We start from the raw sequence: 24,454 nt of genomic DNA, 5'->3' as shown, positions 1-24,454 counted from the left end.
CCTCCTCGCCTCAGGATTATGAAAAACAGTTACGTACAGCACCAAATCGTGACAGTCCTCTGATGGTAGATTGTAGGTCTACACCGTTCTGCCCGAGGAATCTTATTGTTCAGACAACCTGATCCTTTCTGATAAAAGAGCTTGACTGGAGAGGATGGAGAGGAAGCAGGAAGCCCACTCTTGCTGCCCAGGTGATCATTCTTTCATGAATCTCCTCACCACCCAGGAGTGCTGAAAGGCAGGCAGGGCTCAAAGCTCAGGGAGAAGACAGTTCCTCTCTGGTATCCTATCTCAGCAGGACAATGATGGAAAGAAGGCACAAAAACTCCTGATGCTGGGGGATAGGAAAACAGCAGAGCTATCTTAGTCTCATTTCTTTTTCAAAAGACCCCAAGCCCAGCATTTTCAGCCAAGTGGTTATTACAGGAAACACTCCCAGGATCAGCCAGTCAGGGAGTTGAGAGAGCAAGGCAAGTAAGGGAAGAAATTACACAGGAATGTTTGCTACTAAACTCTCAGACTCAGCCTGATCACACTGGGATCCCAGGGAGTATAATTTACACCTCAAGAAACAGGAGATAGGCTTTGATATTTCTATACACATCCATCATTCATTACAAACAACCCTGGGGTGGACGTTGGTTGACAAATATCAAGGTATTTATCATTTCACCATTTGTATGAGCTGGTGCCCATGCCGAGGGCTGCCCTCTGAGAGGTTGTACCCTCTCTCAGCAGCAAAACATGCAGAGAGAAGTTGAGTGATGGGTACTTGGAGCTGGTAACTGGGTAGGATGGGAATGGCTGGTAAAAGGATAGGAGGGGACTGGCTGCAGCTCCTGTAGTGTTCAGGACAAAGCCATCACATGTGTCTCTTGGAAAGTGGAGTCATAGTAAACCATACAGTAAATCATACAGTTGCCCTGAGATAAAAAGAAAACAAGGATAAATGTTCTTTCAGCGTACCTCCAGTGATTTTTTTTTGTTGTTCATGCAAAAACATGTACTGCCATGCTAAACTCCATATGTTTATGTCCTCATGCAGAGTCCCCAAAGTAACATGGCAATGTCCTATTTGTTACTAACCATGGAATATTTTATTTAGCCAAAGCAAGAGCCTGATCAGGCAGACCAGAGATGCAGATGTTTTAAACTCTCATTGGATTTTGCCTGAAAATATCTATTTCATTGAAAGATCTTGACAAATCAAACTGAAGAATCATGATTCTCTCTTCCGTGGGGAGATATAAAGATTCATTAAAAAAAAAAAAAAAAAGAAAGAGCTTATAGAAACAACAACCGAAAAGATTGCTTTGAAACCTAACCGTAGGGATGAGCTCTGATGGGGTACAGATGGCCCTGTGTACCCACCAGGTAGATGTCTAAACTGGGAGAGACAAAAGTGGATGGAGCAAGTTCTAGAATTCTCTTCAAAAGCATTCTAGGGGAGAATGTAACTTTGGAAAGTACAGAAAGTGAGACAGAATAATGCCCAGTAGCTCCTTGATATAGGAAGATAATTTTAAAGCTTTATAGTGCCTGACAAAATATATAACTGCGTATATGACTTAGTTGGTACCATGAAATCAAAATGGACCCCAATGATGGAAACTCATCAAAGGCAAACATTACTGAAAGCCCAGAATAATGGGATATTAAGATTTTTCCCTTTAGGGTGTATTAAATTTGGGGAATTAACTAGTAAATGCAGTTAAATTCTATGTAAACAAAGGAAGTAAGAGAAAGGGAAACTTGTGTTCCTTCCATTATTCCCCACACCAGTCCAGCTAGGTAGCTGCTACCTTGTTTTGTAGATGAGATGAACAAAGCTTGGAGAGTTGAATTCTCAGATCCTAGTGCATTTAGTAGAAGAATAAATGATTTTCACTTTTTTCTACTTTCCCACAAATAAGTACTTAATGAGTATCTACCGTATGTGTTCTTGACATGGGAGGCAAAAATAAAATGATTATTTGAATGCATATTTGAATCTGATATTAGCAAATATTATTTTTCTACCAGAGTCTAGAAGCTATACTTACTTCATGGAAAATTGTATTATTGCATGATTGTGCAGTGGATTAAGAGATTTGCATGGGCAGAGAAAAATAAGGGGCAAAAGACTGAATGCTAGGTTTAGATGCTTAACAGAATTTGGTAGATGAGAGAGGGTCAAGTAATTCTACCGTATACTTTAAAAATAACAACAAAACCAACAAAAAGTAATACCACAGTAGTAACAAAACAAAAGGCTATATCTTTTTTTTTGGTAATTTATTTATTAATTAAAGTTTTTTTTGACAAGGTGTTGTGCAAAAAGGGTACAGTTACATAGTAGGGCAGGGTGTACATTACTTGTGATATCTTGCATCCTGTTTTTCTTTCCCTTCCCTAGGTTGGTAGACATATATACAATATACAATGTACCAAGAACATAAACAATAGCCACGTGGCCTACGCCGAAGAAAATTCTCCTAGGTCTTTAAATGTAATGTCGACAATAGACAATATGTCGACAATAGTCTTATATGAACGTACATACATAGCTTTTGAGCTATTGTGATCCACTGAGAGGTCAATTTTTGACCTTTACATGTAGTCGTTTGGTTTTAGTTACATAATGTTGGGTCACTGACCCAAACCTGTGGGAAATACCATTTGACAAGCAGTTTTTGGTTTCACAGACCTGGTCTCTACTGTCTCCCCCTTCCCCCACCTTAACAGTCATATATCAGGGAGATCATGCCCCTTAGTTTTCTGTGTTCTAGGCTTGTCTCACTCAACATTATTTCTTCAAGTTCTGACCATTTCCCTGCGAATAACAATATTTCACCATTTCTAATCACTATGTAGTATTCCATTGTGTATAGGTACCATATTTTTTTGATCCATTCATCTGTGGAGGGGCATCTGGGTTGTTTCCATACTTTGGCTATTGTGAATTGTGCAGTGATAAACCTGGAAGGGCAGATGTCTTTTTGATATCTTGGGACCTGTTGTTCAGGGTAGATGCCTATGAGTGGTATGGCTGGGTCATAGGGTAGGTCTATGTTGAGCTTTTTGAGAAACCTCCATACTGTTCCCCAAAGTGGTTGTACTAATTTGCACTCCCACCAACAATGGAGGAGGGTTCCTCTTTCCCCGCACCCCCTCCAGCATTTGTTGTTGCCTGAGTTCAGAGTATAGGCCATTCTAACTGGAGTGAGGTGGTATCTCAGGGTTGTTTTTATTTGCATTTCCTTTACTAGCAGGGATGTTGAACATTTCCTCATATGTTTCTTTGCCATTTTTATCTCTTCTCTTGTGAAGTCTCTCTTTAGCTCCTTTGCCCATTTCCTAATTGGTTTACTGGGCTTGGAGGTGCTTAGTTTTTTTAGTTCTCTGTAGATGACAGATATTAGGCCTTTGTCTGTTGCTGTGCTGGTAAATATCCTTTCCCATATGGTTGGCTGTCTTTCTAGTTTGGTGGCTATGTCCTTTGCTGTGCAAAAACTTTTTAATTTGTAGTAGTCCCATTTGTTGAGTCTTTCCCCTATTTATTGTGCCCCTGGGACTCTATTCAGGAAGTTCCTTCCTGTACCTATAAGTTCTAGCGTCTTTCCTACTCTATCCTTCAGTAGTTTCAAGGATTCAGGTCTGATGTTGAGGTCTTTGATCCATTTTGAGTTGATCTTGGTGCATGGTGACAGGCTTGGGTCTACTTTGAGTTTTCTGCAAATGGCTGCCCAGTTCTCCCAGCACCAGTAGTTGAAAAGGCTCTGTTTATTCCATTGTATGTCTTTAGCTCCTTTGTCAAATATCAGCTGACTGTAAGAGTGTGGTTTTATTTCTGGGTCTTCAATTCTATTCCACTGGTCTTCTGGTCTGTTTTTATACCAATACCAGGCTCTTTTTGTTATGATGGCTCTATAGTAGAGCTTGAAGTCTGGTATTGTGATACCTCCTGCACTGCTTTTTTTGCCTAGAATTGCTTTGGCTATTCTAGGTCTTTTGCTGTTCCATATGAATTTATGGGTTGCTTTCTCTATTTCAGTGAAGAATGTAACTGGGATTTTGATAGGGATTGCATTGAATTTGTATAACAATTTGGGCAATATGGCCATTTTCACTATATTGATTCTGCCTACCCATGAGCATGGGAGGTATTTCCATCTCCTTGTGTCTTCTTTGATTTCCTTTATTAGATTTTTATAGTTCTTATTAAATAGGTCCATCACATCTTTGGTTAGGTTGATCCCTAGGTACTTTATTCTCTTTTTGGCTACTGTAAAAGGAATTAGTTCCATAATAGGTTATATATTATGATGCAAAACTTGAAAAAATCTGTAAAATCATAAATCTTAATGTAATAAAAACAAAGAGATGACTATAATTATTTTAAAGTATTTTTTTTAGATATGCCCACCTTGGCTACTTTAAATTATGTCTATCTGTGAATTTCTTTATGTTTATCTAGCTCAGGCTTTTGTGAATCTGTAGGATGACATCTTTAATCAGTAAAGGAAAAAATATTAGCTGTTATGTCCTTGTTTCTGTTCTACCACTCTCTCCTCTCTTTCTTAGATGCTGATGGATGTGTGTTTATTATTTTTTACCTGTAGCTCTCCTGCCTTTTATATTTTTCTGAGAATTTTCACTGCTTTGTCTCTTTGAGCTTTATTCTACAATTTTTTTCTTTGAAGCTGTTTTTCAGCTTATTTGCTGTTAAATTCATCCACATTGAGATTTCTGTTGGTCATTATTCTTTTCAGTTTTAAATGTTTGCTTTGGTTATTTCTTAAAGTTTTCAGTTTTATGTTGAAGTTCTCCATCTTATCTTTTATTTCCTTGCACATATTTAGCATAGATACTTTTGGGTAGTGTTGGATTGATACATTGTCAGGTCATTTACAAATCTATTTCAACTGTCTGTGTTTCTTTTGATAGTCAGTAATATAGCCTGCCTTCTATCTTAGCTGAAGCTGAATACCATATCCTGAGTGACTTAAATAGCAAACTTTTATTTCTTACAGTTACAGAGGCTTTGAAGTCCAAAGTCAAGGAAGGTGCTAGGATACTTGCCCGTTAAGGTTCTGCTTCCCAGTACATAGATGGCTCTCATCTTGCTGTGTCCTCCTCACATGGATTAAGGAAGGAGAACAAACTCTGGATTCCCATTTATAAGCTCACTAATCTTACTCATGAGGGCTCCATCCTTATGACTTAATCACTTTGCAAAGACTATATCCTAATGCCACAGTATTAGAGTTAGGGCTTCAACATAGGACTTTTGGGGAACATAAACATTCAGTCTATTTCACATTCTATTGGTTCTTAACTTAGAACTATGTCACTTGACTCCATCTTGGTCACATTCCATAAGCAATAATGTAAAAGCGAGTAAATGTTCTAATAGTTCTCTATTCTAAAATTTCATCCAGATCAAGCTTCTCTCATGATTTAACTATATCTTTGGAATGGGGGGGGGGGTGTCAGAAATAGGGAAATCTCAAATGGAAAGTATATGTGTGACTTGATTTCAGAAATGTCAGATTATAATAATAAGAATTATAGCAGTATTCCTCAGCTATGGGTAGAGGTGTTTGTGTATTTCAAGTCAGTTTCCTTTCCTTTCCTTTTTTTTTTTAAAGGAATTTAAAAAAATTATTCCAAAAAGTCAAGGAAATGGGAATATGTAAAATGTGGGCCAACAAAAAGACAAGCAGCAAGATGACAGACTTCAACATGCCAAACATATCAAAATCCCATTAAATATAAATAGACAAAACATCCAGATGAAAAAGCAGAGATTTTCAGAATGTAGAGAGAGCAAGATCCAAGTATATGTTGCCTAGAAAAGATGTACTTTAAATACAAAGACAAAAATAGATAAACACAAAGTGGAAATAACATGTTAATACCAATCCCAAAGAATCTGGAGTGGTTGTATTAAGTCAAACAAAATAAATTTTCAGAGAAGAGGGTATTATGAAGATTAGGAAATTAACATTTCATTACGAGCTCAATTCCTCAAAACGTAACAATTCTAAGTACACTTCTAAGTACACTTAGGCTTCAAAATATGTGAAGTAAAATCTGATGAACTAAAATGAGAAATGGAAAAATCATCCATTACAGAATGAGATTTTAGCACACCTATAACTCAATAAATGATAAATACAAACTGGCAAAATAAGGATGGAGACAGAAGACTTGAATACACCATCAACCAACCTGCCACGTCAGCTTCTTTGAAAGTCTCCTAAGTGAAAGAAGCAAATGGCCCAAATTGTTCTAAATCTTTGTTTCCTTCAAGGGTTCAGGAACTCCCCAGAGTTCTTGCAATTTAAATCCACATGAAACAGAGTAGATATATAGGATCCACGAGAAAACCTGCACACGGCAAATTGCGTGTGGGAGTCTAGAACTTTCACATTATGGAAGTGCTTTCTTTGAAAGGGAGAAAAACTCATCTGTTTTATCTGCTCAGACCATCAGTAGAAAGGATTTCTTATTGTCTGAGCCTAATGTGGCTGAAGCATATATAGTTCAGTTTTTCTCTGTACAACAGGACTGACCTTAAATTTCATTCAATCTTTTTTATTTTACCATGAGCTTCAGCAAAGCTCAAAATGAATTTAAAAAAATTGCACTTGAATTTCATAAACCATGGCCTTTGATAGGCCGACTGGTCACAGATGCCTGTACAATCAGGCAGTGGTGGGGCTGTGGCCCCATCAGCATGTGAGCTCTCAGCTCCTGTTAGCATTGCTGTGTGACAGCATAGGCCCTGTGTTCTAGATCTGAATTGTGTTAGAAGTCAGTAATATATATTCTTGTTTGAAAAATTCCCATTTTTATGTTGGCAGCTAATTGCATTTTCCTTAAGATGGTGGAGATGGGAGGGAGGGAATGGGAGAGAATGAGGGAACAGATGACACTGTATGAAAGGAAATGTACTCCTATGTAAATGTAACCCCACGACATAGCACCTCTAAAACAACAATAAAGAAAATTAGATAAATAAATAAAAAAAATCTTGCAGGTCAAATACACTGCCCCAGCAATGGCTTTCTGAGCTCTATGTTCAGAAATGTTTGAGCTGATAGTCACAAAATGCAGCTCCATTACCAAAGCAGCTTGCTCTGCTTTCTCTGCTCTTCTTCCCACATCCTGGAGTCATCCTTGAAAATATAGCACTGAGGTTTTCTGAGTCTACTCAAAGCGTCAAAATAGGCATTGCCTTCTTCATACCACCTCGCTGCTTTTAAGCAGCTTGCTCAGTGAAGTCTGAATTTTAAAAAAAAACACAAAAAACTTAAAAATAGAAGTTTTGGATTCACCCTCTCCCTCTAAGGGAATCGCTCCCATTTCCTAGCCCTAAAGCACCCAGGTCATGATTGATCTTCTGTCACATGGTCTATTGGTAGCCTGAGAGTAGACAAGAAGTCATTGGGTGGGGTATAGCACCTTTGCCATGTGACACAGGGAAGAGTTGCTTATTTTAAATTCTGAAACAGTTGAGAGGTATTATCTGAGTGGAGATTTGTTTTCTTGCCTAGAGGCAGGCAAATAGGTAACTTGGCATATAGTTGAGACACTTACAAGAAGAAAAGGATGTCAAATATATAATTGTGTTCGATGAGAAATGCTTTATAGGGATGAGGTTGTATCTTAGAAGAAATTATGAAAAACAGCCCAAGGAGGCTGTCAGAATACCCAGTTACTGATTGCTACCTAAATTCAGTAATGAAAGGTTGAATTCTTATGGTGGCATAATCTATTTGAGAAAACCATGTTACCTACCTGACAAAATATATCCAGACTGTATCTAAAATCCTGTTCTATGATCAGAACAGCTGGTGATACATTTCTGCTTTAAGAAGCTTGTTCAACAGGAGCTAAAAAATAGAATACCTTTCAAATGAATATTAAGTATACAGATGGAAAGTTATATTTGGGGACTAGGAGAACTTTGTTATGTCTCTGCCTTTGTATTATCCTCTAGTTGTTTTCTGCTTGTTCATTTTTTTTTAAGTACTGGAGCTTGAAATAGGGCTTTGGGCTCACTCAATTTACATGGTTCACCCATGTTCTAACCCTTGAGACTTCTTGACCAATGCCTCCAGCTCAGCTTTCTGCTGGTTACTTTTGTTTTTTGTTTTTTGTTTTTTTGGCCAGTCCTAGGCCGTGAACTCAGGGCCTGAGCACTGTCCCTGGCTTCTTTTTTGCTCAAGGCTAGCACTCTGCCGCTTGAGCCACAGCTCCACTTCTGGCCATTTTCTGTATATGTGGTGCTGAGGAATCGAACCCAGGGCCTCATGTATACGAGGCAAGCACTCTTGCCACTAGGCCATATCCCCAGCCCATGCTGGTTACTTTTGAAGATAGATAGAGTCCTGTGGACTTTTCTGCTTAGGCTGGCTTTGGTTCTCCACGTCTTAGCCTCCTGAGTAGCTAGGATTGTAGCATGAACCATGGGTGCCTAGTTTCTTTAGTAGATTTTTTTTCTTTTTTTTTCCTCAAATTTTTATTATCAAACTGATGTACAGAGAGGTTACACTTTCATACGTTAGGCATTGGATACATTTCTTGTACTGTTTGTTACCTTGTCCCTCATACCCCCCTCCCTCCTACCCCTTTAGTAGATTTTTTTAAACTAAAGCTTCAGGCACAGTTTATTGTTGTTGTTCTGGATATGAAATATAAAATTGGAGTTCCTTTTCTGTATTCACTCTTTTCCCTATTCAGTTCTACTTTCAGGATACAATATAAATAGAAAACATAATAGTTTCATTTAGTTGTCCAAGTATTAGGGAACCGAGAGGATCCTATAACAACTGTCCAAAACACTAACCCCTGAATATTGATAATAAAACATATGTGAAGTATTTATTTTGTCCAGGCTTGCTAAGCACCCACAGTGAAGAAATTAATAAGCTCATATGAGAGCCAGATTTAGTGTCAAATTTATTTATATTTAGAATGAAAGAGTTCTCAATGTGTAAGGATAAGTCATTAAAACAAAGGAAAAACATGTCCAACACATGCATTTTCTATTATGAGATTTCTCTTGGTAATTCTTCCAGGCGCCGCTGTTCACAGTCTGTCTCACTGCATTTTCAATTCAATAAAATGTGAAAAGATTCTCTTCTAAAATTGGATAACTCAAGCTTCTAACCATTTTTCTTTATCTTCCCCCCACCCCCCATTTTCAATTTTAGTCCTTGAAGAAAGAAACTGCTCAGACCTTGGGGGCCCAGTCAATGGGTACAAGAAAATAACAGGAGGTCCTGGGCTTCTCAATGAACGTAATGCCAAGATTGGCACTGTTGTGTCCTTCTTTTGTAACAACTCCTATGTTCTTAGTGGCAATGAGAAAAGAACCTGCCAGCAGAATGGACAGTGGTCAGGAAAACAGCCTATTTGCATAAAAGGTAACTTGTGGGTGCTTCTGGTTTCTCTAGATACAGATGGAGTCACCATCCTTTGTGATAACTGTCATTTATGCTCTTAAGCTCTTGAAAAAAATACTTCTCTTGCTAAAGCTGTCCTTGGAACCCTATGTAACTCTTAGGTTGGAAACAGTCCCTAGAATTCATTGCTTTCTTAAAAAAAAATTCTAGAGGTGGGGAAAACCTGCTTAAGCTAATTACAACATCTTGAGGTGATCAGGTGCTGATGGCTCATGCCCGTAATCTTATATACTCAGGAGGCTGAGATCTGAGGATTGCAATTCAAAGCCAGTCCAGGCAGCAAAGTCTGTAAGATTTTTTTTTATCTCCAAGTAACCAGCAGAAAACTGGAAGTGGCACTGTGGCTCAAAGTGGTAGAGTACTAGTCTTGAGCAAAAGAGTTCAGAGACAGCACCCAGGCCCTGAGGTCAAGCTCCTTGACTGACCAAAAAAAAAAAAAAAAAAAGGAATCTAGTTATTAGACAGTATAGAAAGATGACAGGGATGAGTTTTATGTATGCGAACACATATATAAGGGCAGAATTTATGAGCCTTTGTGTAGCCACATTTATCTGCTCTCTATGCAATATTAAGATAGTATGAGAAATAAAAGAAGAAACAACAGATAGATCATCCCTGGCACCTTTGTGGGGGAGAGGCTAGAGATGTTAAGAGGTCTAAACATTAAGTTGAGCACTGGTGGCTCATGTCATCCTAGCTACTTAGAAGACTGAGGCCTGTAATCTACCTACTCAGGAGACTGAGATCGTAGTTTAAAGCTAGTTTACATAGGAAAGCCCGTGCCAGTGAAAAGCTGGGCTGGAGGCATGGCTCAGGTGATAGAGCACCAGCTATGAATATACAAACTAAGCAGGCATGAATCTTGAATTTAAGTGCTGGTATACACACACACACACACACACACACACACACACACACATCTAAAAACAACTACAATAAACATTTACACATTTAACAAATAAGTAGCTCAGCAAAAGGAGAGATCAGTATTTCTGAAATAGAGATCATTGTATGAAGCAAGTAAGATTGAGGTTAGTCCGGAAAACTGGAAAGGATTTAAAGATGTGAAAAAGGGCTTGGGATGGTATTCCAGATGGAAGACAGAGAAGAAAAGAGATGTAGGCAGAAGTGAAAGGCTACAGTAAGCTTCAGGTGAGACAAACTAGGAAGCAAATTTAAATATGTAGATTGGAATGAGAAGAGTGAAATTGCTGTTGAGGGAAGTTGCATACCACCCATGGCAATGGGATTGCATGGTTTCTTACTGAATTATTTACTGATGAATAGCTTTAGGTTAGCAGTTCCTGTACTGGGGGCCAGGTCACAATGATGTGGCTATTTACTGGGAAGAAAATCATGTTCTTGTCCTAGATTATCCAGATAATTGCCTTTACCCTCTACTTTCTCTTCTGGGTGTTTGTCAACAACCTGAATCAGGGGAAAAGGAATGAAAGAGAATAAAGAAAGAAATGAAAGGGATAAATCACTTTAGACTTTAGCCAGAAGCGACTTTCATCCCCACCAGCACAGAGTCTGTTTTTTTTTTTTATTTCATTAAGTATGGGAACAGTGTTACATATGTCCTTAGAGATTTTTGTCAACTGTTCTCTTACAAATTAATACAACCAAAGTACTCTAAGTTGCTAATTAGACAAATGTTGGCTGCTTGATCGGGAAAGTGAAATGGGAAAAGATTCCTTTTCACTTGTGAAAATTAAAAAAAAGAAACTTTAATGAAATTAAAGTTGGCCTTGTATTGTCCTTCAGCATATGGCCAAAGGACCTTCATCAGGAGGTAAGGACAACATCAGCGACTTGAGACTTATTTGTGATTGATGCTCCTGTCTGAGGAATGAGGAATTTCCTAAATCTCTAAGTGGACTATGTTTCAGAATCTTCATTTTCAATCTTATTCTACTATGATCAAGTTTGCTCATATCATTCCCAGAAACAGATGTTCCTAGTCTGTTAACAGACACTGTCCCAAGTCACCTGGGTAGAGCTGCATTTCAGAAGTGTCTTCAGAATGTTCTGTGCATTTAGGGGCCAGGGCAGCTGCTCTTTTGCTAAATGAACTGATTGTGTTTGGTTGCCATTTCCTCCCTTTGAGACTGAGTCATAAGCACCTGGCACCTAGAAAGGGAAGCTCAGAGGTGACATTTTTTAATTGATTGTTTGGTTTTTCTTCTGTAGCCTGTCGAGAACCCAAGATTTCAGACCTGGTGAGGAGAAAAGTTCTTCCAATGCAAGTTCAGTCAAGGTGAGACAGAAATACCTGACCCCTGTTTCAAAGGATAATGAGTATTTCCTCTCCCATCCCCTTTCTCTGCTTGTGTTTGGCTACCGACAGTTTGGGGTTTCTTAGGGACATTTAGTGCTAACAGGTCATGAAAGAAAGGAACTTGTTAGATGGAAGCTCATTAGCCAGCTGCCTTTGGCTGAGAGGTAGCAACTCTTGGAAGATGTTCAAATTTTATTGGATCGTGGGAAAGTAGATGGTTGGTGAGAAGCAAGACTTTCTGATAGTCTTTGAGGAACTGGATTTTTAATACTTGAGTCTTCCTGAAATCATTATATATTTATTAAGACAGCTTCTAGTAGCTGGCCCTTCTACTGAATCTGGTTTAGGAAGATGGTTTTGCTGGTAATTAACCAGGTGAGATAGGCCAGTGGAGCCCAGGCACAAGAGATAAATGACCAGCTACGATGAGGGATGATGGTAGTCCTCAGGTATGCCCGTGTTTTCTCCTGGGATGACAGTGGTGAGAGAGGAGGCTTATTTTTACTTACCTCTTCTATGTTCTCTTCTTCATTCTTGCTACTCCAGTTGCCTGGGACAATCTTCCTATTCCCAAACACAAAAGCTACAAGTACAGGGACACTGTCTACTTTGCTCAGGCTGAAGTTCTAGTGCCTGAAGCAGAGCCTATCACATAGAAGACATTCAATAAAGATTTACTGAACAAATGAGTTGACAAAGGTTCAAGGCCTACTTCTGCTTCTTTTAAGTCCTGGATATTTTTAAGCAAGTTGCTGGACTGGCAGAGTCTTAGTTTACCCCCTTTGAATGACAAGGGTGATCTTAATAGTCTCTGGAGTTTTTTTGGCAAGATTATTTGCAGCACTGATTGCTAACCCCTATTACACATGTGCCAGCTGTTTTTCTTTGTATGTGTATTTGTTTATTAAATCCTCACTGTAACCTTTGAGATGAGTGTTATAATTGTTACCTTTTTATTTGCATCTTACTACGTATGGGAAAAGTGGGGCTCAGAGAAATTAAACAACTCACCAAGGTCACATTGCAAGAAGAAGGTGGGAAGCCAGGAAATAAATCCATTATCTGGCTTCAGAGGCTGCTTGGTCCCTATGCATCAGACTTCAAGCCTTAAATGAAGGTCTTAGCCAAGCACCTTGCACCTTGCAAGACTCACTTGGCATTGTAATAGCTACTGTTAGAAATAGTAATAGTGAATCCTAGAGGCCAAGGTTGACCTAGAAGGGTCATTGGAGGATATCCATCAATGTCTCTCTTCTCCTCCAGCTCTCCTGTCTATTTTTTTCTTCCCTTTTTCATGCAAGCAAACACCGTTGGTAGAATCCAGATTCCTTTTTGATCTGCTATGTATGTGGTTTCCTCAGGCTGGACTCTCCACCAAGTCAACTTTACCTATTCTTCCCAAGGACACATCTCCATTGCTTTTCCCTAGTTGGATGATGTCTTGTAAAGGAATCCTGAGCTATTCAGGAGGACTATAGGGCTTCATTTAGTTAAGACAATTTTAATGACAGACTATTTGGCCAGCTGTCAGGCATCTCATGTAAATGAGAAAACAAGCCTAAAACTTGATTTGAAGCACATTTCTGGAAGACAGGATGCTAAATGGGGCTATGCCTATCTCTAGAAGCCAGCATCAACCAAATAGCCTCCAATGACAGTGTGGCCACACGGTAGCCAAGAGATAGGGCTTATTTGCAAGTTCAAAAGCTCCCAGATTTGTAAACCTGCTTATAAACATGCCAAGAGAAATCAATACAGATGGAACATTTGCTCTAAGCCAGCATGGTGAAGATAAAGGAAATAAATTTCTTACAACAATACCAAGTTGGTATTAGAGAGAGTGGGGGGGGGATTGTGCCTGCAAATCACAGTCTGGGGGAGGGCATTTTCCCTTCCTGTGTGTCTCCCCTCATCCATGTACCCTGCTGAGTTCCCTTTTTCCATTTATTAAGCAGTGATGAGGATACTAACTCTTAGAGAAATTCTGAATTGTCAGTTGACAGTAATTACATGCTATAAGAGAATAAATACAAGCTACATGTGTGCACCCCTTTCCTAAGAAACCCTGAAAATAGTCTCTGGGGCTTCAACTGCAGGGCTCCTTTGATACACTCTTCCACATTTACATACAATGCTTCATATTTCTCCCAGTCAGGGTGCTCAGAGAGAAAGTTCTATTCTCCGAGGTGAGCTAATTACATCTGCTAAATTGCTAAATCAAACTACTGTATCAACACAGTTTAGTTCAAGTCAATTCGAATATTGCCTATTACGATAATGTTTAGAGGGAGGAAATGTGCCTGGATTTTTTTTCATTCAAATTAATTTTCTTTTTCTGTTTAATTTTGCAATTAAATGTCTCTCTCTCCCCCCCCCCCGTGTGTGTGTATGTGTGTGTGTGTGTGTGTGTGTGTGTGTGTGTGTGTGTAGAGTTGCTATTCTGTCAGATCTTATTCTCTCTAGTTAAAACCTTAGGGGTGAAAAACCTGCCAGAAATGGGAATGGAGGAATAAATAGGTTAGGTTGATGTGTGAAGGTTTTTCTCCGTGGTACATGTGAAGGTTTTTCTCTGTGGTACAGGTGAAGTGTGTACAGAGACAAAAACAGAGAGACACACAGAGAAGGAGATAGGTATTTTTCTCTTCTATAACCAAGTGTCTAGATGAGGATTAGGCTAAAGTATCTTGCTCTGTTTTTCTCTGGGCTCTTGTGCCCCGACCCAGGGCAACACCATTACACCAGCTATACTCATCAGCCTTCAGCAAGCAGAAACTGCAGGATGCTCCTACCAAGAAGCCGGCCCTTCCCTTTGGAGACTTGCCCACTGGGTACCAGCATCTGCACACCCAGCTGCAGTATGAGTGCATCTCTCCCTTCTACCGTCGCCTGGGCAGCAGCCGGAGAACATGCTTGAGAACTGGGAAGTGGAGTGGGCGGGCGCCGTCTTGCATCCCAAGTGAGTCAGGATCTTTGAGCCACAGAGTTGTCTATGAGAATCCATTAATCATACTAAAGACTTTTTTGGGAAATTCTCTTTATCCAGAGGAATGGTTCTCCGTTGCTTTCCTTAGTTTGGTCTGACATTCCACAGGAAAAGCTTCGTTCCTGTGGTTTAAACTTACTATCCAGGAGAAATAGACTTATCAAATTGAATAGACAAAGCTGGGTAGGGTGGCTCATGGCTATAATCCTCGCTAGTAGGAAGGCAGAGAACAGGAGGATGGTAGTTCAAGGCCAGCTTGGGCAACAAGTTAGATACCACTTCAATTACTAAGTTGGGTGTTGCAGTTCATATCTGTGCTCCCAGCTACATAGGAAGCTAAGAAAATTGAAGCCCCTGGCAAAAGTCCAAGACCTTTCCTGAAAAATAACTGAAGTAGAAAGAGCTGGGCCATGGCTCAAGCAGTAGAAGCTGTCCAGCAAGCTTAAAGTCCTGACTTCAAATCCTAATGCCATAAAAAAATATAAGTGACATAATTTCTTGGGGATAATTCTGACATATTACCAGGAGAAAAGGGAGAGAACAGTAAACACCAGGTGGGAAGGGGTTAAAAGTTGCTAGATGCCTCTAGCCATGTCTTCTTGGCTGACTTGTCTATTGGTTAACTTGTCTCAACTCCATGTTCACACTCATTATCCCATAATATAAATTATGTAATTATTATTAAGTAAATAAGATAGTAATTATTTCATGTGACGATGATGATAATGATTCAGATGATATATAGATGTTTCTGGAATATGGGCTTGCACATATCCAGCCGTCTTCCCATCTTCTGTGTGAAAGAACAGTATGGTTTCTTCACTGTGGCCATGTTTATGATGACAATCATGGTATTTTGAATGCTTATGTACAACATCTTATTTGGTCTTCTCAAGAACCCTTGTTATTACCCTGCCCATTTTACAGACAAGAAAACTGCGGTTGTAAAAAGATGAGGAAACTTGTCCAAAGCACCACTTGTAGTCAATTCCTTGAATCAAATGCACATTTTGACTTCAAAGCTCTCAATTTTAACTCACAAAGCTCAATGACTTAGTGTTATCATGCATGCCCATGGAGTTTGCCTTGTAAGATTTGTGCTGTTCTGGTTAGTGCCCCCCATGCTCCTGCGGATGGGGAGTTTGTCATACTGAACCAGTACCTTTTCCGTAGTTTGTGGGAAAATTGAGAACATCACTTCTCCGAAGACCCAGGGGACCCGTTGGCCATGGCAAGCGGCCATCTACAGGAGGACGAGTAGGGAGTCCGATGGGGGTCTGCACAAGGGCGCTTGGTTCCTGGTGTGCAGCGGTGCCCTGGTGAACGAGCGCACCGTGGTGGTGGCTGCCCATTGTGTTACTGACCTGGGGAAGGTCTCCATCATCAAGACAGCAGACCTCAAAGTTGTTCTTGGAAAATTCTACCGGGATGATGACCGGGATGAAAAGACCATCCAGAATTTACGGGTGAGAGAGGGCTCAACTTGGCAATGGGGGCTCTGGCTAAACCAGCTGTATGTTTGCAATGGCCTACACTGTGCCCACCATGGCACTTTGGCTTGTCTTTAGCCATCCGAGAGCCTGGCACATGGCAGGTATTCAATATTTTAGAGACACTGGATAGGGACAGTTTAGTTCTTTCCCCCTGTACTTGTTTTCAAAATAACACAGGGACAAAACAGCATCAAAAGCCAAACACCTCAGAGTAAAATATATAGGGCTTCTCCTACTAGCATGTCCTAAATTAAACCATCTGTTCTAGAGATAATGTGACTTGCTACCATTTTTTCATACCCTAACACAGCTACAGATCAAAACAATTAATAAATAGTTCTTGAACAAATAAGGAAGTTATCTGTTACATCTGAGAAGTCTTCCAGGTAAGCTTTGAAGAAGTAGGTTTTATCCAAGATTATCTTGTCTCTTAACCAACTTACATTATTCTGCCTCTCTCACTATTCACCTATTTATCCATCCATCCACCCATCCATCATCTCTCCATCCATCCCTCCATCATCCCCATCTTGAATTCATTTGTCCATTCAAGACTACTTCTACACACCTGTCTACCCATTCATCTGTATTAGAGTCATCTGACTCTCTACTGTTGAGCTCACACAATATAGCATTCATTGAAAATAAATTCAGAAAAATATAAGACAGTTTTATTTATTCCCTGAAGACTTCATAATCTAAAGGGAGAGATAAGCCAATATACCATGATCAATATAACACAGTGAAGTACCAAGAAAATTTGCTCCCATAAAATTAATGAATTTCTACATTGAAAAATTGAAGTTGAGTATGATGACTAATGCTTTAAATACTCAGGAGGTTGAGATTGGACAGATTTCAGATCAAGGACAGCCTTATCAAATAACACACAAGACTCACACTTCATACAATAAGACAGCTGGGTGTGGTGGTACATGTGCCTATCTTAGCTACACAGGAAGGTCTGAGAAAGTCACAAAACTCTATCTGACCAAAAAAAGGAAGAAAGAGAAAAAGAAAGAAAGAAATGACTGGGTATACAGCTCAAGTAGTAGTGCAATGCCATTAACTCAAATGCAATGCCTTTAACTCAAACCCAGTACTACCAAAAAATATTGAAAGGTATCACAGATATGAGCTCGTAGGGGCTCTTATATAAAAACACTGATCAGCAAATGTTTGGGACAATCAGGGGAGACTACAGAAAAGTCTTAAAGAATATTCAACAAAAAATTCTGATGAGAAAAATCATAGGGAATGTTCATAGGGGAACTGGCTTTATCTTGCTATCTTGAAGGTGTATGAAATGTTTACAGGTGATCAAAGTTGTAAACTGGTAGTGTTGTGCTTTGATGGTGCTAACATTTATTTTTGTGTCCAGTTGTTTACCAACATTAAAAGATAGAGATGTAGTCTGGTGCTGGTGGCTCATGCATGTAATCTTAGCTGCTTATGAAGCTGAAATCTGAGGATCAATTCTGGAAACCAGCCTAGGCAATGAAGTTTGTGACACTCTTTTCTCCATGAAAAGCCGAAGTGGAGCTGCAGCTCAAATGGTAGAGTACAGCGCCCAGGCCCCCATACAAGCCATAGTAACAGCACATACACACACAAAATGGAGATGTTTCAGATAAGTATCTGGAGTTCATTCTTTGGCAAAACCAGAATGCTCGTCCTATTTCTTCAAGGCAGTAGTCAGGGGAAGCTAATTGGCCTCTACCCACTTTTGATGCTCCATGTGCCCTGGTTCTCTGAAGTCATCCCAGTTTTCAAATACTACCTCCAGGCCCTGCCAGGCATTTCAGTCTGCAACCCTGCTAACAGAACAATTGCTTTCTACTCATCTTTGAACTAAGTATCTCCAAATAATTGCAGCTGTCACTTAAACAATTTGTCCCAATAATTTACCCCCAAAGCTTGGCTGTTCTTGTCTACTATAGAGCTGACTGTTCACCATGGCTACTGGTTCCTTACATTTATAGGTTTCTGCTATTATTCTGCATCCCAACTACGACCCCATCCTTCTTGATGCTGACATCGCTGTCCTGAAACTCCTAGACAAGGCCCGCATTAGCACCCGCGTCCAGCCCATCTGCCTCGCTGCCACTCGGGATCTCAGCATCTCCTTCCAGGAATCCCACATTACTGTGTCTGGCTGGAACATACTAGCAGATGTAAGGAGTCTTGGATTCAAGAATGATACACTGCGCTCAGGGACAGTTCGAGTGGTAGACTCACTGCTGTGTGAGGAACAGCATGAAGACCATGGGATTCCAGTGAGTGTCACCGACAACATGTTCTGTGCCAATCAGGACCCCAGTGCACCTTCTGACATCTGCACTGCAGAGACAGGAGGGATGGCAGCAATGTCTTTCCCAGGACGAGCATCACCAGAGCCACGATGGCATCTGGTGGGCTTGGTCAGCTGGAGCTATGACAAAACATGCAGTCATCGCCTCTCCACAGCCTTCACCAAAGTACTGCCTTTTAAAGACTGGGTTGAGAGAAACATGAAATGAACCAGCTTCAGAGTTATGGAGAAGCTTTGCACATATGCTGTGCTATGCAGTGTAGACCTGAAGTGTGATTTTTTGCCCATGAACTTAGATCTGCCAGGGCTTCTGATTTCAGGGACATAGCTCAGTTGGGGGAAAGGAAAGCTCGGTTTCTGTCTAGTCACCTCCTCTCTGACTACTTGGAAACCATTTGAAAGATGCCAGGGCTAGCAAGAGATGCATTTCTCCAAAGGAGACCATCCGAATAGAAACAAACAAACATCCCATTCAATCGACCTGGTTGCCTTCCTTACTTTTCAGAGCTGCCAATGGCATGTCCACTTGTAGTGGAGAGAGTGGGCCTGGGGTGGTGGGCTTCGCCAGGCCTCTTGTAAGACTTCAGCTAAATCAAATTCCAAAGAGTCTGTTGCAGAGCAGCCCAGGGCTTGACTGTGGTACATTCATTACAGTCTAATCAGATTCTTTTCTTTTCCTATCTTTGTAAATATTTTAATAAAACAAGGGTTGACTTCTGACTGACAAAATACATGTGAGATGCTCTCATTCCTGTTGGCAGTTTCCCTGACCTAGGTGAGCCGGGCCAATGGCTTAGTGACAGCCCTTTCCTATAGAGCCATGGGCTATAATGCCCCAACATGGAAATGCTGTGTTTTTTGGAGTATGGTAGATCCATAGACTTGTGGAACAGAGAATGTGGTGCCCTCAGATAAAGCACAGACAGGGATAGCTGATTTCTAGTTTTCCCCTTGGTTGTATTTTTGTAGCAATTTAAATCGGGAGCACACATTCACTTACACGAGGGTTAAATATGCCAAGTACCTGCAGCGTCACCGTTTCCTCAAACTTATGGTTGTTTGCTCTGAAGCCCCAGTCTCGTTGGTTAATGGAGTGAAAAAACAAATGAATTTAGTCCAATAAATACCTATGTGATCTTTTCAGTCCTTTTCCCATTGGGGAGATTATTTAAGTCTTTGCTCTTGCCAGTTTTCTCTTTTCCAGGGAGGTGCCTTGGAATTCTGGGACCCCAGCTCTCCCTGTCCTCATGGTTCAATCTCAGTGACATGTATTGGTTGTCAATTGTAAAGCAAAACTTACCCAATACCTACTGGCTTAAAACAATGCAGTTCAACTCTCTCACAGTGGCTGCATTGGGAATTAGAGAGAAGCTTAGTCTGAGATTCCAGTTAGCTGAAGCTTTGACTGAGGCTGGAGATCTGAGACTACATATACTCAATTTCCTGCTTTCCCACATCTTTTCTTAGTCATCTAAGGCAAGTCACTTAGCTTCACCATGTGTTCAGTTGCCATTATACAGTGATAAGAGATTTCTTAAAAAATTGTGTTAGTTGCAACAGTTGAGATATAGTATTAAGTGGTGAACTTATGTATGGTGTCATATCCCCTCCCCACAACAATCCCTGTGTTAAGTGTTGGTGGCCAGCCTGTGGTGCTATTGAGAAATGGTGGAATGTTTTAGAAGGTGGGGCCTAGAGGAAGGAAGTTAGGTCATTGGGGGTATGGCCTTGACAGTAGTATTGGGACCTGAGTCTTTCCTTTGTTTTTACTTCTTGGCTCCATGCTGTCACAAGGTGAATCGTTTTCTCTGCCATGTACTCTCACCAATAGATACTGTGTCACTATAGGTCTGTAACATAAGAAAGAAGTGATCATGGGCTAAAGAAAGGAAATATCTTCGATTTTTTTTAAGTTACTCAAGTGTTTTGTCATAGTAATGCAAAGCTAACACACATAGTATTTGGTTAGGTATACAGTGTATCTGACAAGGCCTTGGCTATCTAGCTGGGCACAGCACTGCAAAGCCTTAGAGAGTACTCTCCAATGCCCCACTGTTTTGATTCTCTCGTTCTACACCCCCCTCATCACCATGTTCCCTACTTTCTTGGTATATTCTTTACAACAAGGTGTCATTTCTCCTTCTTGCTTCACCACTCAGATCTAGTATGTGTGTGTGTGTGCACACACAATTTCAGTTGTGACTCTGGACCTCTCAGGAGCTTACTATAGCTTTAAATCCTGGGAACATTACTCCTTTGCTAAAGAGCATCATGGCCATTTGTCCCAACCCTTAGATTAAGTCTTCATTTCTTTGCCTTACTCTTATGGTCTGGATTACTCTCTCACACTGACTGCAGGTAGGCTGTTATAGGAATGTTCTACATCTCTCTTTTCATAAGGACCCTTGTATCCTAGGACAAGACTTCCACGGATGAGAGATATCCTTGTATCTGAAAATTCTGAGTGTATTTCAGTCAGTCAGAGGCTTTTCAGAAAATCAGAATGCTTAGGACCCACATCGTGTAAAGAAGTCTAATGACCACATGATACTGTGGGCACTGAGGGAGAAGTCTGTGTCAGGCTGTTCCCTTTGTTCCTGGTATTGGGGCTAAGTCAATCATGTCAGTAGTTGGAAGGAAATCTGGATGGATGTGCAGTTGGCAGATCAATGACAAATGAGCCATTGAAAACAAATAGAAACCCCTATTTGTCTCTTGATGCCCCAGTCTCCATGATGTAGATGACCTGAAGGAGAAGGTAAGTACCCTTGGCATATGCTTGTGTGGCTACCTGGTTCAAGATTCAAAGAAACTGAAAGAGGATTTCCACTAAGTATGGAAGGGGCTGTAGGCCTGGGTGCTGTCTCCCAGCAAGGTGATCTGATAGACCCAAGGCATTGTGAATGGATGGCCTATGTCTGATCACCAGTGTTCAGAATATAGGTTGCCTGTGACTTTGTTCTCCTTTCCGAATTTCTCGTGAGCTTCTTCTTCTGGCCACTTTAAACCAGTGCCATGCATGGGAAGGAACTCTGCAACTCAGGCTCCCTGAATTGTCATGGAACCAAGCTATGACAAGTCATGGACTATCAGTGCTGGAAAAGTGTCATTTGAGGATGCCTTCAGTGAGAAGCAGAGAAGACAGGCATCTGCTTGATCCACAGTGATTTTGGTCCTGTTTTCTTTTGCAATGGCTGCTCGGTTGTTGTTGTTTTTTAAAATCTGTATCTATAGCCTCTGACTTCCAACATTCTATTATCCAGGCTTTGGTGCCTCAGGCTTGACTTGGCATCCATAGCTGGGCTGTGATGTATTCTTGAAGATAAACTCTTGTGCCAGAATGCCAGTGTCATTCTGTGTCATTCTGTGACTGTGATTGTTCAAGATACAAACAAGGCCACTTCATATCTTGAGTAGTAACAGAAAGATACCATGGGAGGACACAAACTCCAGAAATATAGCAACCATCTTCCTTCTCTGGCTTACATGAATGACTATTGCTTCTCTGCTATGCAGAGCTGTAGGCTAGATCTAGTCTTCCTTCCTCCCTCTTAGGTAAGATTCATTAATCTGGTATAGAAGTAGCCCCTCTTTCTGATAACATCCAATCCTAAACAACGACTTTCCTTTCTCCAGCCACACCCCTCCAAATCACTTAGAAGCTCAACTCTATAACTTCTCTCTAATACTCTCTTAATGAGACATCCTTCAGCATTCTCTGATGTGCCTTCTGTCTCATTGTAAGAGGAAAATCCAGCTGTTTGGCTGCACCTGTGTTTCTGATGGTCTTTGGGCATAGGGTACCTTTTCCTCTGTAGGATCCTGTGAGCACTTTGGGTGAAACCCTTGGGATCCCAAGGGCTTGGCTATGTTCATCTTTTTCAGGGTTGCTGGGCAGATGTGAGCATTTCAAAGTAGTTTGGTAGCAATTTGTGGTCTCTGTTTTCCTTGGCAGCAGGCTTTGCTTTCCCTGGCAGGACTCTGCCCGGATATGCAGTTGAGGTCTAGCATTTTAAAGAGACTATCTCAATGGCTGAGTTTTTTAGGGCTCACTTCACGTTTGTTTCCAAATTCACCCAGTGTTTCTCCAGAGACTTGGGCCTTTGTTTACAAAAGAAGAAGGAAACAAATTTAGTAGGTAAAATTGGAGAATGGTTTTCTCAGGTAAAAATAAAATTCAAATGAATTCTTGGAGACAAAATAATCAGTTATTTACCTGTAGTTACAGCTTCCAGGAAAAGGTAATTTTTCAAAAGAAAGAGAGAGAATATAAAAGAAAATAATCTTTGAATGTGTCCCATTCAGAAAGAATTGTTTATTTTTCCTGGAAAGGAAAATAGAATGTCACAAACAAAACAGTATCTAGGTACTAAGAAATGAAACTTCAAAGTGAATTTGGATAAGTTCCAATTTACTGTAATTATACAGTAATTCATTTCATCAGCCTTCAACTCAACAAACAATCTCTAAATCTATCATCTAAATATAGAGATAAACTAACTGGCTACTATCACTTTAAGGAAAGTGTTAGATGAGGTGGAGAATGATAGAAGAGGGTACATTGATCATGATGCCTTATACTCATAAACTTACATGTTGAAACCACTTTGTACAATGATTTAAACATCATCATAATAACAATAATAATAGTAAGCCAGGCACTGGTAACCCATGCCTGCAGTTGTAGCTATTCAGGAAGATGAGAGCTGAAGATTGAGGGTTAAAGCCAACTGAAGCAGACAGGCCCAAGATACTCTTATCTCCAATTAACCAGCAAAAAGCCAGAACTAGAGGCATGGCTCAAATGATAGAACGCTAGCCTTGAGGAAAAATAGCTGTGTGAAGACTTAAGACCCTCCAGTACAAGCCCTCACACAAAGACAGAAATGTACCTTTGGGTTTGATACGTAGCTCCTATCAGTTATTGACTAAGGGTCACATCATTTCTGAGGTCCATCAACAATAGATATGAATCTTTGATTCAGTTTGTGACCCAAATTACTTAACATTTAATCACAGCAACCTGGTGTCATGCAAATTATCTCAGCCCCCAAGCAAACCCCATGACTGTCAATCCTTTTTTGTTCATTATGAGGATGTCACTCCTAAATACTGTCCTGTCCCACATTAGAGGTGGGGATGGAGAAAGGAAGATAAATACATTACTTGCTATCTTTGCCCTGATGAGGAGAAATTAAATGAGTAGAAATTAAAATGCTAACAATAACTCTCAAAAAGTATTCCCACTTTATACAAGATCAAGCTAATAAAACAGAAACTGTCTAACTCAAACCTCTTTTGTTTTCATGGTGGTCATGAGGAATTTGCCAAATCTGATGTTGAGCCTCAGGTCACCTTGTCCCTAGAAAGGCTGATCCAAGAATGACAGGCTGAGACCTACATGACATGGAACCTCCCATTGTCTCCTCTCCTCCCTCATCAGCACTAGGTAAATATAGTGAATGCAAACTCTTCCTATTAAGATTCATCAGGCAATAAGTGTAACAATTGAATCTGTTCAACCTTCTTGCCTTCTCTGCTTAATGAGATGGTTTATGCCTAGAGAGATTATATTTAGAACAAGTTCCCTGCCTGAATTGAGATTTCCACAACATCACATCTCTTTCCTCATTGAGAGAGTAGGGGTAAAAATAGAACTCCTTTTTGCTAATGTGTTAACAGGGAAAAAGTGAATGAACTTGCACTGTGTCTTAAAGCTTCCAATACCCAGGAGATGAATGATGTCTTATTCCTTATTCAACAACTAGAGCTAACAGGGCCACAGGCTGGTTCAGGTGTAGCTTCCCCCATGTGGCTGAGCCTAAAGCCTTACCTTGGATTCTCTGAGTGATAAACAGTAGCAGCCAGGACTTGACATTAAAAAAAATGACAATAGTTACCACCAGCTACAAGTATGTTGTGACATTGTCA

General features: G+C 40.3%; 1 protein-coding gene across 1 annotated transcript in view; it reads left to right on the top strand.

Moving 5' to 3' along the window:
• The window catches only part of Pamr1 (peptidase domain containing associated with muscle regeneration 1), a 90,870-nt gene extending 71,057 nt beyond the window's left edge, over positions 1 to 19,813 (top strand). Inside the window, exons 7-11 of the mRNA XM_048360757.1 lie at positions 9,204 to 9,416; positions 11,649 to 11,715; positions 14,460 to 14,692; positions 15,893 to 16,185; positions 18,195 to 19,813. Coding sequence (XP_048216714.1) covers positions 9,204 to 9,416; positions 11,649 to 11,715; positions 14,460 to 14,692; positions 15,893 to 16,185; positions 18,195 to 18,731 — 1,343 coding nt within the window. The 3' untranslated portion in view covers positions 18,732 to 19,813. The remainder of the gene's footprint in view (positions 1 to 9,203; positions 9,417 to 11,648; positions 11,716 to 14,459; positions 14,693 to 15,892; positions 16,186 to 18,194) is intronic.
• Positions 19,814 to 24,454: the final 4,641 nt, after the last annotated feature.

The sequence above is a fragment of the Perognathus longimembris genome, chromosome 13, assembly GCF_023159225.1.
Source record: "Perognathus longimembris pacificus isolate PPM17 chromosome 13, ASM2315922v1, whole genome shotgun sequence".
Taxonomy (NCBI): Eukaryota; Metazoa; Chordata; class Mammalia; order Rodentia; family Heteromyidae; genus Perognathus; species Perognathus longimembris.
This window is presented reverse-complemented; position numbering and strand designations above follow the sequence as displayed.